Source organism: Pogona vitticeps, chromosome 6, assembly GCF_051106095.1.
Source record: "Pogona vitticeps strain Pit_001003342236 chromosome 6, PviZW2.1, whole genome shotgun sequence".
NCBI lineage: Eukaryota > Metazoa > Chordata > Lepidosauria > Squamata > Agamidae > Pogona > Pogona vitticeps.
Window position 1 is genome coordinate 44,731,206 of NC_135788.1, and position 18,736 is coordinate 44,749,941.

Below are 18,736 nucleotides of genomic sequence, written 5' to 3' on the forward strand. Positions count from 1 at the left end.
TACTAAAAACCACATATTCTTCATAATATATCCCAGTCCCATGTACTGCCATCTCCCACTGCAATTAAAAAACTACGCAAAGTGTTTCTTCACTATGTTAAATTCTAATGTCCAGACTGGAATTTAAAATGTTCAGAATGGGAAGGCAGGAAAGAGAGTAACAATCTCAGTGCATGTCATTCTGGGAAACTGAGCAGGTTGATATGTCATGACTGTCCATAAAATAGAACTGTCCTCCTGATTGGGAATGGGTTTCTGAATACTGTGATTTTGTTGATTTTGGTTTGCTTTTACCATTCACCTCCGAGAACCCTTTCAGGTTTTCAGTCCAGAATCTTGGCAATTAAAATAAAACCACAAGATTGCCTAGATGAAGAATTATGCACTAAATGGTGAACAGCCACACCTGCATTTTGCAGTTATAGATGCAGCATTTGCAACCAAGATGTTGTCCAAATGAGTCCAGAAATACTTTACTTCAGTTTATTGAAAGCCATTTTCAAAGAAAAATAATTTATTTTAAAACAAGATAAATTCTTTGTACATTGCTTAAAATGTTGAGCAGCACTGTGTCCTGGACAATGGTTACTTATCCAGTCCTCTAACGAAAGCAGCAGCCCTGAGAAACCCATCAGAGTTATGTACTCACATGAGAAACAGCTTCTGCTGCTTTGTTATTACACAGGTAGTTGGTTCTTTGAGCTAAAGTGTAGTGACTTGGATTTATTTTATGCATATTGGATTTTGTTCTATTATTCTTCAGGAGATTGTGCTCCCTTGAGTCAGCTGTGTTCATTGGTCAGAATAAATTCCAGCATCTGACAGCATTTCCATTAATCACAGACAAGCCAGGATACGTGAGCAAGATCCAAAATAATAATAATAATAAAAGCATCTGGTGAATGGTATGTACATTATTTATGTATGCCATTCACTAAAAGAGTAGGATACATCCTGTTTTTCTTTCACCACAGACTGTATTACCTCCAGGAAGAGACAAAGAATAAAACAGCCAGAGCTGAAATAAAATGCAATGCATGGAAGGGAAAACAGATATCTTGTCCTTTCACAGTACACCAGTCCTATCATTCTGCTGTTCAGGAAGAGATCTGCACACTGCCACAGCAAGCCTTTTTCAGAAATCATTTTAGAGCTGCTCATCAAATACAACCTTTACTTATTAATTATTCATATTTCAAGGGCAAGTCAGGAAGGGATGCAGAAACTGCAGAAGAAATGGATTTCTGAACATTGGAATGTTCAGATGAGCAGCGGACAGGGAGCTCACCAAGTCAGGGGGCTGCAGTTCATACCTTCGTGATTATCAAGTCCTAAACAGAACTGTCCATCATGAAAGGCCATCTATCTCTCTCTTTGTATGTTAATGGCCAAGTCAGGAAAGTAATATTGGGGAAATGCCCACTTATAACCCCCTGAAGACATCCACTCATCTCTGCATGAAGGGGCTTTATACAGAAAAAGATTCTAGTACTAAATATTAAGTACCAACTGATGAGTAATATAGTTAAGAATTATCTATAGCTTAATTATCCCAAAGCTTTTAGGCTACTGAGATACTTATATACATAACATTTTGGACACTTGGTGCATCTTACTAAGTATAGGGTGTCAGTTATGTATTATCAGAGAAATAATAAATGCCTTTAAAATATTACAGTTCTTTCTGCTGATATTAAGATGTCAAGAGGTTTCTCTATATCACAGCAAAGTCAGTGAACTTACATTTTACAACAAGCAGATTCTGGTAACTGGCAGAAAAGCACTCAAACAGTCACTGCACTTTGGTTAGGGTAATCTCATGTAAGCTCGTTCACCACTTGTGAAGTGATGAGAGCATTTCCATACTATGATTCTCAGTTTTCTACTGCATCAGAATCTTCAGTGTAAGAATAATGAGGACATATAGTCAAGACAAGAAATTCTAGTAGTTTGGCTTAACTGTAGTCACCATAATTTAATTTGTTCAACATTCCTTCCTAATCCCCACCACACCTTCTGAAAAACCAATGATTGCTTCAGAGTTGGAAGTGCAAGTTCATCCCATCCAAATCTTTTACCTGAAAAGACTACATAAAGACCATCAAAAACAAAAAGAGCATTCTCATGTTTGCAAAAACGTCTGCAGATACTGTATTTCAAAGCAGCTATTCACACAAATAGCTGCAGTGCAAAACTCTTGGTTTACTTCAAGACCTAATACTCTAGTAATCGCCATATGTGCAATCCAAGCCAAGGACCCATGTGCAGCAGGCTTTTCATCTTACGCCACCCCTTTTGATTTCACTGGACTGCTTTCAAATTTACATCACAGTAGAAGAGGCAGACCCAGCTCTGACTGCCACAATTTCATACTCCATCTTCCCAATACCTATTTTCTGGTTATATACCTGCCTATTCAGAACTATATCAAATTGTTCCTGTAACAATCTTAACTCTTATGCAGGCAGTTTTGGTTGCACTGATCCAAACTAGTTTCTGGAAAGTTTAAATGCGACATTCGGTTTCTCATTTCCCAAAACATTGTTTCACTAGGTTTTGGAGGACTTGGAAAGACCCAAGAATTGTCATCCAGAGAGCTTTTTCCATAGGAGTTATGTTCCTGAAATGGAGAGTCACAAACTGGGACAAGACTCTCATCAGTACAAGATGGAGAAGAGCCAGTATTGCCGAAAACTCTGTCACTTGGTGGAGGTAGCCTCTTGTTGCATACTGTTCCAGAAGCAGCTAAATGTAGATTTGTGGTATCCCTTGCAAGGTCTTCAATGCCTTGAAGTCGGGCGTAGGGGGACACTGTGGAAATAACCAAGTATTCTTAGTTGTCCACTACAATAAAAAAAACATTCAAGTAAAAATTAGAAAGCATATATTTACTCATTGTATTTAAGAACAAAAAAACCCTCATCATTGGTGACAACCTAAATCCAACTAAACACAAGCAGACCGACTACCTCCACTAATACAGTTATACTGAATTACTCTGTTGTGCAAGTGGTTGCACAGCAACATGTTCTGCAGAACCAGGATTGCATACCAAGCATTTGGTAAACAGTAGACCTTGTGCTACCACAATAACATCAATGGAGGTAGGCCAAGACAGTCTTTAGCTCCTTTCCCCTTATCTTGCATTACAGTGATTCAACCAATGTTCTCTCTAATTTTCTGGAGTGCTGCACGGAAGCTCCGCCCCTTGCACATGGGATTCCAGCCACAACTGGAAGCAAATGGATGAAAACACTGGCTTGGCTGCATGCACGCCTTAAAGGAAAGATTGGACCCAACTGTTCTTCAAGACTTTCAGAATCCCATGGTTAACCTTTCACGAGCAAAGAAAAGAACATTGCACATGACAGAGCTAAATCTAATCTCATTAAATGTGGTATCTAGAATAGAAAATAGAAGGAGTAAGTCTCTTCTTGCTTATCTGGAAAGCCAAAAGCAACCCTGTCCCGTCTTACAGTATTAAGGCACAAAGTAGCAGGGAGGACCTACCACACCTTATTTTTTACCTGGTGCTAAAAAGTCAATTGCCACCTCTGCTTTGTAACTAAACTAGCAGGCAGATATTTAAACAAAAGTGTGCTTGATATGGCCACAAATTTAATGAAACAACTTACAGCCTGCATTCATGGGGGAAACTTGTGGCTCTTCAGATGCCATTGAACTGAAAGCCCCATAAGTCCTAGGCTTCAGAGGCAATGGTGAGGAATCATAGAAAGTGAAGTCCAGTAATATCTAAAAAGCCAGATATTCCACATTCCTAGACCACCTGAATGCTGAAGAGAAAGCTGGTTATCTAAACTACAGAAGATCTAAAGGGAGGTTTCAAGTAAGAAAGCAAGAACATCTAATTTTCAGAATTCCTTCTACACAGACAGTTCACTACGTACGAAATGACCCTCAGGATCAGTGAATTATCACAGTAAGTGGTTAAGAAAAAGAAAAATTACATACCAGGCACAGTTTTTTTTGGTTTGGGTTTTTGGTGTTTACATGCTTTTTAAGTTCAATACTTAAAGGCGGAGGCATTTAAAAATGAAATGCACTTTGGTGGGTTCTCTCTTTTTTTAATACGAAGGAGTTGTGATAAAAGGTCAAATACAACTAAACTTAACACCTCACCCTCGTACAAATAAGTAACACTTGACTGAGGGGAAAAGCCACAAGGGAAGAGAATACAGCATTTAAAAAAACACCACCAACAACTCAGCAACACCTCCACGTGTGAGGTTGACCAGTACGAGACAGAAGTCAAGACAGAAAATGGGCAGGTTTGAGCTAGAATAAAAATGGGGCTTAGCTTTAATTGCTAAGGATAAAATATAATAGTGAGCTGAACTTTAAATTTGCACTTTTCAGGTCAGTGGTGTAGTTTCATTTAAGCACTCTTCTTATAAACTTTTACTTGCCTTTCTTGGTCGCAGATGGGATGTGCTGCATTTTCCGCAGTATTTCAGCTTGCAATTCAGTTACCAGATGCAGGTTAGACATTTCCTTCTTCAGTTCCCAGTAGGCTTGCTGAGCATTTTCACTGAAAATATGTTTTCAGTGTTAGTATTTCAATTGGCTTCTCAATTCCTGTAACTGCTAGTCATTTACTGAAAATTTCCCAAAGCAGCAGTAAGAGAAAGCTAGTAAAAACCTTCAAGCATTTTTTTAAAAAAATCTATTTGCATATATATTAATCTCATAGGGGCATCACTACTAGCTGTTTCTTATCAGTGTCCATTTTGCTAAAAAAGATATATAACCTAAGGATTAAAAGTCTTTTATCTGTAAATGGCATGGTACAATCATTGATGTCAAAGTGAAATGGAAAGATTTCTCTGTATACGTATATTTATCTTATATGAAAAGGACTAAAAATACTTAAGCCATTCCTTGAAGGAGAAAGTTCCCAGTTCATCTTGCATGTCAAACACTCATCTTTATCAATCAAGGTTGCCCCTAAGCCACATGTGTGTGTACATTTTTTGCAACCCCACCTTCCTCCACATAGCTTTCCTCCTCCTCTGCACAGCCATCATGTTCAACCCCTTTGGTTCCAGCTGCAACGGAACCCTGCGAGAGGAGCGTGCGAGAGTCAAGTGCACACACAGGGGCAAAGTCACAAGAGACAGACAGAGACCTGTCCACCAGGGCTGAACATTCGTGGGTACATTGGTCATTATGTTTCCTTTTGTGCTATGGAAGTAATTGAGCTGTTACTCTAACTTGAACAGGAACTCTACTCCTAGAAAATGGGGTTGCCTTCCAACACAATGTTGCAGGCCCCCCTTGTAATTCACAAAGTCTGAGTGAGTGCTTAGCATTCCAAAACCTACATAGAAAAGAAAGCTTTATCCCCATATTGTAAAATATCTAGCTTCAGTGAAAATGCAATTATCAACTGTCAGAATGTCTACAAAAATAAAACAGTGCACTCATTTATTCCTGCCACCATACCTTGAACAAACAACAGATGGTGGCACACAACACATTATTTGTAGGAGTTCAAACAACACATTATTTGAATCGGTCCCCATGTAACTTGTCTTTTTTCACTAGAAACAGGTCTCTGTGTTTACAAAATGGATGCATTGTGACTTCCTTACAAGATTTTCGTGGCATCTAAATCTGTGAAAGAAATTTTATCAACTCATTACAGGGAGCTGCACTGCAAAGAGGTTCCCTCACACTACTGTTGTGAAGAGTGGGCTCATAAATACAAAAAACATTGCTTCCATTCATCTTAAGAAAGACATGACTGCATCCAAGTCAATGCAGAGGGAGAGACTTGCATTTCAGATGAGGTGATGAAGTGTATCTCCATTGACCCAATAATAACAATACTAAGAAAGAGAAGTACACAATAGGTAAGGATATTAAGTTACACCATATAGGTAACAATTGTACCTTCAGCTCCAGAGTTTAAGCTAACAACTGGTTTTCAGTACACACAACTGTTGGCTTCTAGATAATCTTAGCTTTCTAGCTTCAGAGTTATGTAAGCATTTTTTAAAATGCTGAATGCTATCCACTCAAAATTATGGTCAGGTTTTTTAGATTTCCCTTTGATTTGTTTTCACTATTGCCACCCTGTGAACTATGTATCTCTTGCCTGCTACAATATACTGCCCAGTTTTCAGTTGTTGTGTCATACAACAATCTACAACAATTAGGATGGCAACAGTCCAACTGTGCAGCAAGACTTTGAATAGACTAGTTTTGCTAATGCTGCATTCAATTTGGATAGATTTACAAACTGAAATCCTGTTGCTTAGTATAGTAAGTTACTAAAGCAGTCCAGTTAATCAGTGGGGATCTGGTGAGTCAACTCTTTCATAAGTTGCTTTGATTCAAGTGGGCCTACTCTAATTGTAACTTTAGTACAACTAAAGTAGTAAATTTAACTAGAGTAGGTGCATTTGAATCAATGAAACTATAGAGGAGCTAACTCACCAAATCCTCACTGCTTCAATGGGCCTAGTCTACTGTGGTTTACTAGGTTAAGCAACAGGAGTCCAGCCAATATATTCTAACTATCCAAATTTTAAGTGAAAAATTACAGTTGCCAATTCTGCTTCTTCAGCATTTACAGCTTGGCTCTTGAAGACAAAACATTTGGTTGAGGCTTGCATCCAGCTCAACAGAGTAAGTCAGAACAGGGACCTGCAACTCAGGGAAACTTAAGTCTTCCACTCTAGACAGAGATTACAAAGCTACCATTATATCCAGCACATACAAGAAAATACAGACTTTTTTCTCATTACAAACATGCAACAGCTCACAATCATTATCTCATTTTCTTTAAGATTGCTTTTTTTCAGTGTCATTGCCTTTTCCTAAGAAATGTCTTCTTGTTAAATATGAAAAGGTAGGACACCCTCTTAATTTGTCATTTCTCTTATTACTTAATACAAGCAAAACCAGAATTTAGTGCTACACATCTTGTGAATTAAGTCAAATTAATCTTTTTTACCAACACTCTTAGTCCCTTCTCTCTGGGAGCTCAATTGTTTTTAAGCAAAAATTAATACTTGATTTAAGAATGCCTTGTGTCATCAAGTAGTGACCAATATTTCACATGAATATTTTGGTAAATGAACACTGACATTCAAATTAAATCAAAGGGTACTTACTGAAATAAATATTTCAAAGAACTTCCTGTAGGTATGAAAAGAGCTATGGACTTGTTTTCACAGTCAATGTGAATTATGGTTGGATTTACAAATAAATCTAATTTGCATATGAAGCTGATACCAAAGAGATGTTTTCAAAATAAAACTCACTGTACAGTATTAGAGTGAGGGACTCATAGCCCTTCTTACCAAACAGCTGCTGGAATAGTTCCAGAGAAGAAGGAACTTTACTGTATTATGTGCTGTCAACTCACTTCAGATTATGGCAGCCTTCTACTTACAAAACCCTGAAAAGGATTGCCATAACTTAGAACTGACTTGACAGCACACAGTCATTATTATTTTATGAAATAATGAACCAGATAAGGTTCTATGTGCAGGTCTTGGCTTCCTTTATTCAATCACTATCTCTTATGCTAAGTATTCCTCTTTTCCTACTACCTTCAGTATTCAACTATTTTATATTACTGTATTTGAACTTCTTTTGTAACAACTATAGCAATACAAATAAACTTGTTTAACTTGTACTGCCTTCAAACCTTTCCTAGCATTCTTTGCTTTTTCAGTGAACCTTGTTTTCTCATGAAATGTCCAATGTATGCCAGCTTCAATGTAATCACTTTAGACTACTGAAAGCTCGAGCTTCATCTGACCTAGAACCAAATTGTCTTTCTAACAGTCCATGGTATCCATGAAGTATTTATCAAGTAATGAAGATGAGAACCCAAGACTGAAGACACACTGTTAATACAACATAACTGTATATACTCCAATATGCCTGGTTCTTTCTCTTTTTCCTTCCCCAGCACAATCCAAAGTACAACTATAAAATGACCTCTTCATAAAAAGTCTTCTCCCTCATGTGGAAAACAAAGAAAATGCATTTCTGAGAACTGGAAACATCAAGAGGTATTTTGCCATCCTCAATGCCTTTTCTCAGCATGTGGAGCTTTCATGCACAAATACACATCACACAATGGTGCTTTGGAGGGAGGAAGGTCACTGATTGGCCTGGGAGGGATGCAACAGACGCCTGTAGCATTCTAAAATAACAGCCTCAAACAATACAGCGCTATAGACAAACCTTACAGTTTACCAATACAATAAAATAAGGGTTAGGAAGCACCATGTTGCATCACTCCACCCCCACTCACCCTCAAGAACAGCAACTGAAGCCCCTTCCCCAATTTCTCTTCCAACGTGCCTTAAGTCTTCTTGTATCTATATCTAATGTTGATTATTACAATGATAACTGCAGGATCCACAAGAAAAACCTTGCCCTTCTTGTAAGCCATCTGAACTCTGACTTAAGGGTTATCAAGACCTCTTTTAAAAAATTATACCTGAAATGACATTCACATAGTGCAAGAAGATAAAAAAAAATAGATGAATAAAATCCTAGATATATTTAAAGATGTCTCACCACAAAGCAACTTGAACTATAAACACTGGACAGGAAAGGTAATTAGCTGCAATCTTCTAATGCTTTTCTTCACCAGTGAGCTATGCAGATTACATCTGATGATATATCTAAATCACAGTATCATTTGACTTCAGAGTTTGTGTGTGGACATGCAGATCCACATGGGAAAAAGCACCTCAGGTTTCTATCAGTGGTTGCCAACTGGGCACCCTTGTGGGGTGTCTAGATGATGGCAGATTGCAACTCTCAGAATTCCTCACCCCTGGCTCAGTCTCCTGGAAGTTGAACTCACTTTATACAAATTAGTTGTGATCCCAGGTTAGGAATCAGAGCTTTGAAAGATGAAAACACCATTCTGAAGAGAGTCTATAAAACAGCTAGAAGCCAATGAAGATGTGTCAAAATCAGAATTAGATGCTCTGTGGCCTGCCCTGCAGCTTCATGGCAATATGCTCAAAGTAGATTTCCTTAGGACATGACTATCTGTATTCAGGTCTCTCCCAATTCAAGGAAATCAATGGTGGAAATCCTACACACATTAACAGCAATTGTGCAAACTGGTTTTGCACTTTAATGGCCACTTGTCATACGCTGGATGTGCAATCAAGCACATAACCAGTTGTACAACATGGGCACGCAAAAGCTTACATCAGATAGACAACAAGACTGTGCAACTCACTCACACAAATTCTGCTTTACAAGACATAATACCAACAGGGTTACCACCAGTGTCCCACTTCAAATCAGTGCCTTCTTTAGGAGTCTACAAATTCTGTGGGTTAACCATGGAAACTATGTCCACCACAGTTCTACAACAAAGATGAAACAAGTTATTGTGATCTTCATACCTATGAATTTCCTGCTGCTGGACAAGCTCTCCATTTGTTAAGACTGCTTCCTGGGAGTCAATCTGAAAAGAAATATAAAGATTTCACTCTCAGCTTTTGAGAAATTCTGTCAGCCTTACTCAGAAGCTAGCAACTATCATATATATCCATTTTGCTCCCCACCACCACCGTTTTCTAATTTCATTATCTAATCTGAACCAGAACTTCAGAAGTAAAACTTAAATTTTGCCTTTAGTATCTATTCTACCTTATTCTACTGTACTTTATTTTATTTATATACCATATACTGTATCTCCCTGAACTAAGACCCATAGTGACTTAGAATATAATTTGGAAAAAAAATAGTATGAACCTACATTAAGGTACAAATGCAAAAAATTTAAACATTATTAACACAAAATTATAATACTTTAAACCTTTTTATTTAAAGCACTTATAATACTTTATGTAAAATGAAATAAGTACATCAGCTAAAACCCTTTTGTTGAAAAGTTTGTTAACTGCCAAAGGTCTGCCTAAATGAATAGGTCTTTGCCTTTCCAAGATTATACTAATTCTAGGTAAAATCACTTGAGCTATACTACATTTCCAAATGGGACTTTATTGAAACTGAATAGAAAAAACAAATAACGGCATCAAATTTTAGATGCTATAAAGAAGCACAAAAAGAAACATTTGTCTTTAGATTCTACTAAACATCAACAGGACCCATAAACAAGTACCACAAATTACATGCTCAGTTTAGCAAATTTTAAAGACCAGTGTAAGAGGAGGCCAATTCTCTCTCCAAATAACAAAGGCACCATTAGTTACCATCTTGGATCTAGCACCATCTAGTGGAGCTTCTTGAAATGTGCAAGCTAGTTTCTACAGCTCAAAAGAATGTAAAAACTCACATTCTGAACTATTTTAACCAACCAAAGCAGCAAGCCCCACTATCTGCTGGTTAGCCTATCCAGATGAACAAAGTTGTGGCAATCAATGATTGTTCACAAATTTTCTGGAAACAGTACCAAAAGTCACTGAACAGCTTGCTTAGCCAAGATAAGTAACTAAACAAATTTCAACCTGACTAGATTTTGTAATGGAACACAATACAGTCTTGACACTTCTATGTAATTCAAGAGTGGGTGCAGTCTGTGGAGCATGTACAGATACTCAGCAGAGGCCTGCACACAGAGAGAGAAAAAGGGGGGCCTTTGGCTTCCAAATAGGTAATTCCACTTTCCAGAATGTCCATACCTAATCTAGGGAATACAACTAGTCAAAGTGCATCATCCTCCCCCATCCCTACCATCTATATTAGGCCTTGAGACAAAAGAGAGAGCAATCAGGATCTAGAAACCAACACAAATGCAATGGGTCTCCCTGGGACTGCATTTCTTCAATGGCAGAGCCCAACATCACTCCTTCATTACATAGCAAGCAGCTTCTGGAAGAGATGACAATCCCCAGCAGTAGATCAAGAGCATGGCATGGAAGCTTGAGATTTAAAAGGCAAAAGCCTGAACTAATTTCCAAAAGCTGTCCCGTTTGTAAAAGACCTTTGAATACTGGGCAATGTTTTCATTCTAAAAACCTCTGAGTCAGAAACTGAACTGAGTCGGTGGAGAGTTGTTCTTTAGTCGTGTCCGGCTCTTTGTGACTCCACGGACCAGAGCACACCATACCCTCCTGTCTTCCACTGCCTCTCTTGCAAAGAAAACTCCATGGACTGTAGAGAGTACCAATATTCAATTGTACAAACCCAACTGCCTTCTGTTTGCATTATTGTAACAAGATCCATAATTCAGCATTACCTTCTGTGCCGGTTTTTCTAGCTCTTTTCTAAGATTATTACATTCTTCTCTTAACTTCTCCAAATCCTGTTCCAAACTGTGCACCTTCAGAGCATTATTCAGTTTGTCTATCTCCCAGTTAGATGAGTTAGAATTCAGACTCTTCAGAACTGTCAAAATTAATAAGAAAACACCTATTTGGTCAGGAGATAATCAAAATAAAGGCTTGATAAGAATGAGTCCAAAGTTTTCATTTCATTCTCAGAAAAAGCCACCCTGCTAGTTTACTAATTACAAAGGCTGGGTCCAGATTCACATTGCAGAGACCACAGCCCAGGGATTACTTATGAGGATATAATTACTGTATAAATATATTATACATGTAATTATTATAATATTGCATTATGAATGCCATGTGTGAAAACATATACTACGTATTTTCTAATTTGAAATTGGTTGTGTAGGTGTATTTTCAGCTTTTTTTAAATTTTAAAGAAAAGACAATCCATCATGTTACAAGTAATAAATACAAAGCTTACAATTGCTATTCCCCACAATTCTCAAAATCACATTTACACCGTTCCCATTTCATATTAAAGAAATATCGACCAATGATCGACCAAAGGCATCCGATTTTCAGTGAATTGACTGTGACTTATTTCTCCTCTATATAGTCTAACTTTATTAGTCATTTTCCCCATCAACATTGTATGTCATATCTGATTCATAAATGCTTGTAATGAGAGATCTTGAGCATTTTTCCAATTTCTAGTGATCTCAGATCTTGCGGTGCCTATAAGATTTGCAACTAATTATTTTCAAGGTTCTCATTTTCCCCTGTAAATAATGAAAATAACAATAATGTTTCATTCATATCTATTTTTTGATTGGTCAGCGTCTCTATCCATCTGATTATCTCATGCCAGAATGCTTGGGGCAAGAAATCCACATATGTTCCAAAGTTCCTTTTTGTCCACAGTTCCTCCAACATTTATCCAATATATCTTTATTAATTCTATGTAACTTTGTAGGATATAAATGGCACCGATGCACTACCTTCAGAAACATTTCTTTCACATTTGCTGATATAGATTTATATGGATATTTATTCCATATTCCAGTCCAGATTTCCTTGGGTATATCAATATTTAAATTTGTTTCCCACATTGTTTTAGGTCCTCAGCCTTTTCCATATTCTTTTTCAATAATACTTTTATATATTAGTGAGGTTAGTCCTCTTTTTTATTTTTATCTATTTGGATACAATATTGTTCAAATTCAGTTAATGTTCTTAAGAGAGCCAGGTTTTGTTGTAAGTGCATAGCAAAACTTCTTGTTTTATTTGTAGCCAATTGGTTTTTATTTGCTTTGTTTTCTCTTCTATTTGCCTAATAGTAACTGGTTCCCCTGAATTGAGTAAGTCAATAATTCTATATATTCCAATTTGTTTCCACTCCTTAAATTGTGCACATTTCTCTTGAGACTTAAAATCTGGGTGATCCAAAAGGGGACATAAACGGGATATTTAATATGTTTTCGCCATATCCTTAATGTTTCAGAAATTAATGGGTTCTGTATTTGTTCTCCTTTTCTAATTATTTTAGTGGTATAAATATACTTATTTACTATGTCCATTTTCATTTCACCTTCCATTTCCAACCAATTTTTGCGAGTCTCATCGATTTGTATAAATTTAATAATTTGGTTTATTTGTAGAGCTTCATAATATTTTTGGAAATGTGATATCCCTAATCCCCCTTTTTGACCCTATGTATATTTAACACTATTTATGAATCTTAACTTCTTTCCCTTTCCTGCAATGAATTTTTCTGGCTTTCATTGCCATCGTTTGTTTATTTATTTATTTATTTAATCTGGCTGTGGTGGAATATTTTGGAATAGAAATTGAAATTTTGGTAATATATATGATTTAATTAGAGCAATTCTCCCCAACATTGATAGGTTCAAATTGACCCACTTTTATCTCTCTCTTTTTTTGCTAATTTAAATTGATTTTTTTGATTAAGATTTTTTGTTACCCATATTCTTAAATATTTAAAACTTGAATAGCATAACTCTAAATGCTATGCTTTTTAAATTTTGTTTTGTTCTATAATAGGGATATTTAGGCATAATAACAGATTTTTGGAAATTAATTTTTAAACCCGTATACTGACTATATTCCTGTAATATTTAAGTGTTCTCTTCTTTGTAATGGGTCGTCCAAAAAAGGAGCCTATCTTCTGCGTATAAATTTATTTTGTGTTGTCTGTTTTTCATGATCAGTCCTCTAATGTTTCCACTTTCTCTTATTTTTGCCACAAGAAATTCTATTATTAATGCGAATAAGATTGGAGACAAGGGATCACCTTGTCTAGTTCCTCTGAATAATGTAAATTTGTTAGATTCAACTCCATTAATAAGTACAGTAGCACCTGCTCCTATGTATAATTTCTTTAGAACTGTAATAAAATTTTTCCAAAAGATGGAACATAAATTTCCATTCCACCCGATCAAATGCCTTAAGGGCATCCAGTGAGAGTACTGCCATCTTCTTTTTTCTTTATTAGCTACATATATAATATTCCGTACTCTGCGGATAGCATCTCACATTTGTCTTCCTGGCATAAAATCATATTCATCTGTATGAACATATTTAGTTACAAAAATTCTTAATCTTTGTGCCAGTATTGTTGAGAAAAAATTCTGATCTTGATTTTGCAGTGTAGGAGACATTGGATCCTTGTCCTAGTTTTAATATAGTTATTATTCTGGCCGTATGCTGTATTTTCAGTTTCATAAATCATCTGGAAGCCAGCAAGATTATCCTTTTTTAAACTGGGCCTTTTAAAAAAGAAAAGCGGAGGAGTCTCACCTTACAAAACATATCTCTAAAATTGCATGTCATCTTATATATGATGTTAATCTTAAAACAACACAGGAGCAGAACCTTTTCACTTCCTAAAATAGCTGAAGACCAACACCTGCATACAAACCCCATTATCGACTCACTCTCTGATCTCAGAGGCTCTTTTGCTGCAACTACTGGCTAAAACAAATATAAATTGAGAGGTAATAAATTCCATTTTAATTGTTCTATTTTATTTGTTTTCTTCTGCTTCCTAAATCAGCTTTAGAGTTTGAAATGGAAATGCTGATCATACACAGTAACAGCTGTAGCGATGTCACCAATAAATACAAAGCCACTATACAAGGAAAGCCTTTCTGACTTCTGAAAGTCCTGCCATCCTTACATTCACATCTAGTGAGGACACAAGACAGGGTCTTTCTGGTGGCTGCTCTCACTCTGTGGACCTCCCTTTCAAGAGAGGCTAGATTGGTCCTTTCACAAATGGCCCCAAACCATTTTATTATAGGTCTCTGGCTCCCTAAATAGCAGTGGGGGGGGGGTGTTAACATCTTTTTTCTTTGTTGTGTTTCTAAATGGTTTCTATGTGGTTTTAATTCACTCCCTTATAGTTTAACATGATGCCTTATTTAATTACAATTTAATATTATAACATACAGGCTGAAATCCAGTGGCAAGTCACAATTAGAGTAGGCCTATTAAATCAGTGGCCATCCTTCATAATTTCCACTGACTCAATGGGCTTTCTCTAGTTGTAAGTCACTACTAGTTTTCAGTCATTGCCTTTTTAGATATAACTGTTCTAATTCACTGAATTGCCTTAGCTGGGAGAAAATATAAATAAAATGAGGGAAACTATAAGTAAATAAAGAAACTCTGCTTCTGTACAGTCTACTGCAATGATACCTGAACTGTCAGGAAAGTAAAAACAAAAAAACAAAAAAACAAATAAAAGCAGCAACAGCAGGCCACAGGGCTTTGCATATGCAGATGCAATTCTGTAGTCAAGTACATATATTAACACTGTGACAGAAAATGAGCACCTCGTTCTGTTTCCACTTCAGCTCTCAGCTGTAGAAGCTCCACTTCTTTTGACTGCAACTGCTCATTCAATAATTGCAGGGATTCAGTGTTCTCTTTCATCTAATTGAAGAAGAAACACACTATCAGAGCTCTGCCTGTCTAGCTTACTAGACATTAATAAAATCTGCTACATGTTAAGAGACAATATGCCAGCTTGCTTTTCAGGAAAAGATGACCAAAGTGTCACAGGTTCTAAAGCTTTAACATGTTAAAAGTACTGTAAATACATATGCCAGAACCATGCACACAATGCTTTAAAAAAGAACATAAAACCAAAATCTTCTATGGCCATCAAGAAATACAATCAAAGTCAGCTCAAGTAATTAACAAGTTTTTCAGATTAATCAACAACTTTTTGCATCTGCACCACACTGGAAATCACATATATATAAATGTGCATGCATATACACCTATAACTAATTGTCACTTGCTGCATATTTTCTCTCTACAATTGGAAACTTTTTATGTCAAGCATGCCCTTGTGTCCTCCAGTACTAAACTCCAGAGGTACTCCTTGTGCAGCAAGGAGACCAGAGCTAAATTTGGCAACTGAGAAAGAAGGTGGCAGTACTAACTTGCTGCTGCATCCTGAGACATGCAGAAGTACAAAACTGTTTTTAAGGCAGGGGGGCAAAATGCAATTACTGTAAATAGGGACTTGAACAAGCACAGCAACCTCCAGAAACCACAGAATGCTGAGGGCCAACTGGAAAAGAAAAAAGAGAAAACTTGGGGAGAGGGCAGAGTAAAAGTGCATTGGCCTCCTTGAGTCTCTTACGTTTTACAGTATCTGGTAAAAATATATCATTGGCTTGGTTGAAATCCTCAACAGAGGCATACTAATGGGGCAAGGAGGATACACTGCAAAATTTCGTTATAGCTCTTACTTGTTTCTTCACAGAGCCCTATTCCACCCACCCAAGAAATAAACAATATTTTTAGAAGAAACAACACTCTTCCTCCATATTTCTCTGTTTCTTTTAATGAAGGGAAAGGAAAATCACATTGGGCACAAAGAGTCATTAACACTCTCCCATCAAAATGATTTCAATAAGAAATTTGTAACTTTCACATTGACATCAGCGCAATTTCACTGCTTACCTTCATCTGAATCACACCCATCCCACTTCCTATAGTAACTAATAACTACCAGATATGCTTCTTTCCCTGCTCTGCAAGAATCCCTGTATTCACTGCATCCATAGAATCCAGATCCTTTTAACCTACCACACAGAAACCTACCATTTTATCCATTTTAGCTTTCAGATTATCTCGATCAATACAAGCCTCTCGATATGCTTGGTAGGCTTTGTTAACCTGCTCACGACCTACAGAGCTCGTTGTTTCTTCCAAACGTGAACCAAGAAGCTAAAGGGTTAGAGTGAAAAGATTACACTGTCACTGGCTTAATTACTGTACTTCATAACTATCAAATGTAAATATCTAATTGTAAGCCAACCAAGTTAACATTGAGTCATTTTACAGCCAACAATATTTAGATGTATGCTACATTTAAAAAAAAAACCACACATACCAGCTGTGTTTATTTTTTCTAGTTTTAAAAAATGTCAATTGTAAGCACAGCAGAAATAGAATGCTCTCTTATAAGAACATTTAACAATTGCTATGATAAAAAATGAAACTTACTCTGCCATTTTTATTGGGGAGGAAGCAATGGAACAGAGGTAGACTCAATGTTTACTTACTTTTTCTTCTAACAATCGTACTTTTTTCTTTAAGAGAGAGTTCTCCTTTTCAGTTTCCTTCAGTCGTTTTTTGATATCTTCATAAGCAGTAACAAGTGCAAAATGTGAAGCAACAGACTCTCCACCTGTATACATGGGAACAGGAATTTCTCCATATCGCTTATGATGTGTATCTGCTTTTTCATGATTCAAAATATCAATGTCATCTTCACCTAGTTCATCCATGACACCTGAATAAAAACCATAATTATATCAAATACCCTAATATAGTAAAAATCTGAAAATTACGTTGAAGACATGAGAAATTATGCTGTAAGGTATCTGTTAGATGTTTTCCAGTGCTGCAAACTATCACCTCAGATTTGGGAGAAGGGGACAGTAGGAGCAATTCTTATTACTTCACTGCCAGCTAAAGCCTATTAGATAATTATACATTTTTGTGAAACTATTATATTTAAAATATATGTTCAAGAATCCCTCCAGATGTTTCCATGTAATGTGGAAGCAATGTTTCTACTGTTGGAGAAAAGAAGTGGTTATTTGAGAAAGAGGAGTGTTACAATCTATTCAGCCTCAGAATTTTGCTAAGCATTTATTCTAAATTAGCAAATTGACCCAGTAACAACCAAGCTATATTTCACAGATTCAGTAAATTTATATTCCACATTTCCACTAAAAATAGTTCTCAAGGTAACACATAATAAAATATAAGATGAAACATAAAATTATATGACAAAAAGATATAAAAGAATTGTGGCAGCTTAACAATTGTGTCAGCTTCCATGGATTACAGTCCACTTACCCAGAAGGCAAAGCATAATAGCCAGGCCACAAGTACATATATAAAGAGGACATAGTGGAGAGGTGTGACCAACTAAGATAGGAAAAATAAGCACATCAGACCAAAAGAGAGACAGGCAGACAAAGGAAGTGGACTTGATCCACAAAAGCTCATATTAAAATACCACAATGCCACAACATTTGCCTCTTATTTTTGTGTTTCTTTTTGTTGTTGTTTTCTGATTTGTCTGCACACATTAACAAATTTCTTCAAAAACTATAAACAGAAAAAATAAGATGGCAATTGTATTGGCACTGGGGTTTCAAAATGGCAATGACACTTTTAATGTCTGAAATAATCAGTCAAACTGATAACAGATACTGTGATGGTTTTCAGGAAGTATGCTAAGATTACAGTTATAAGAAAAGAAGTATTTTTGGCTATAGGTGTATCCAAGAATGTAGATGAAGCCAAAATATTAATATGTATAGTTGACTAACAATCCTTTGACCATACTAAATCTTTCTGATACAGGATTGGAATCTGAAAACCTAGATCCTTTCAGCCATGTGCCTCACAAGACAAATCTGACAGTATCTAAGGTGCCACAACACTTATTTTTATTTTTGGATTATATCCTGGATTCTTCTAACATGGTGACTGCTTCAAAAATTATAATTCAAACATCAAAGCAAATAAAACACCCTAAATACAAAACAGTATCAACCAATTAAAATGTCTTCAGAAAACACACATACACACACAGTTTAAATGCCAAAAATCTGCCAGGATAAAATAACATCTGCTGGCAGAAGGACATAGATGGAACTAGACTATCCTTTATCAAGCAATTCCAAAACCTGGTGCAGAAGGTCATTGAAGAAGAAATCTAAGTGGGGCTTAGAAAGTGTAGGGGGAAGGGATCAAAGCGCTGCAGAATCACTTTGATCCCTGCTTTCTCCCTTCGTGCTAAGCCTCGCGGGGCTTAGCAAAAGCAAGGGGAATGGGATCAAAGAAATCCCTCAACTGCATGATCATTTTGATCCCTTTCCCCCTTATACAGCCACTGGATTGCTTTGATTCTTTCCCCCCTTCTTTTGTTAAGCCCC

The 18,736-nt window shown here is 36.6% G+C and overlaps 1 protein-coding gene across 6 annotated transcripts in view; it reads right to left on the reverse strand.

Annotated features, from left to right (window-relative positions):
- Positions 1–469: 469 nt before the first annotated feature.
- Positions 470–18,736, reverse strand: part of AZI2 (5-azacytidine induced 2) — a 30,415-nt gene continuing 12,148 nt past the window's right edge. For 4 of the 6 annotated variants that reach the window (XM_020807998.3, XM_020807960.3, XM_020807990.3 and 1 more), the window contains exons 2-8: positions 16,847–17,076; positions 16,383–16,508; positions 15,101–15,200; positions 11,210–11,382; positions 9,411–9,472; positions 4,428–4,549; positions 470–2,811 (exon numbers count right to left, since the gene is read on the reverse strand). In XM_020807998.3, the coding sequence (XP_020663657.2) occupies positions 2,450–2,811; positions 4,428–4,549; positions 9,411–9,472; positions 11,210–11,382; positions 15,101–15,200; positions 16,383–16,508; positions 16,847–17,071 (1,170 nt within the window). In that variant the 5' untranslated portion in view covers positions 17,072–17,076 and the 3' untranslated portion in view covers positions 470–2,449. The remainder of the gene's footprint in view (positions 2,812–4,427; positions 4,550–9,410; positions 9,473–11,209; positions 11,383–15,100; positions 15,201–16,382; positions 16,509–16,846; positions 17,077–18,736) is intronic. The other 2 variants (XM_020807970.3, XM_078377321.1) reach the window with 1 other exon arrangement.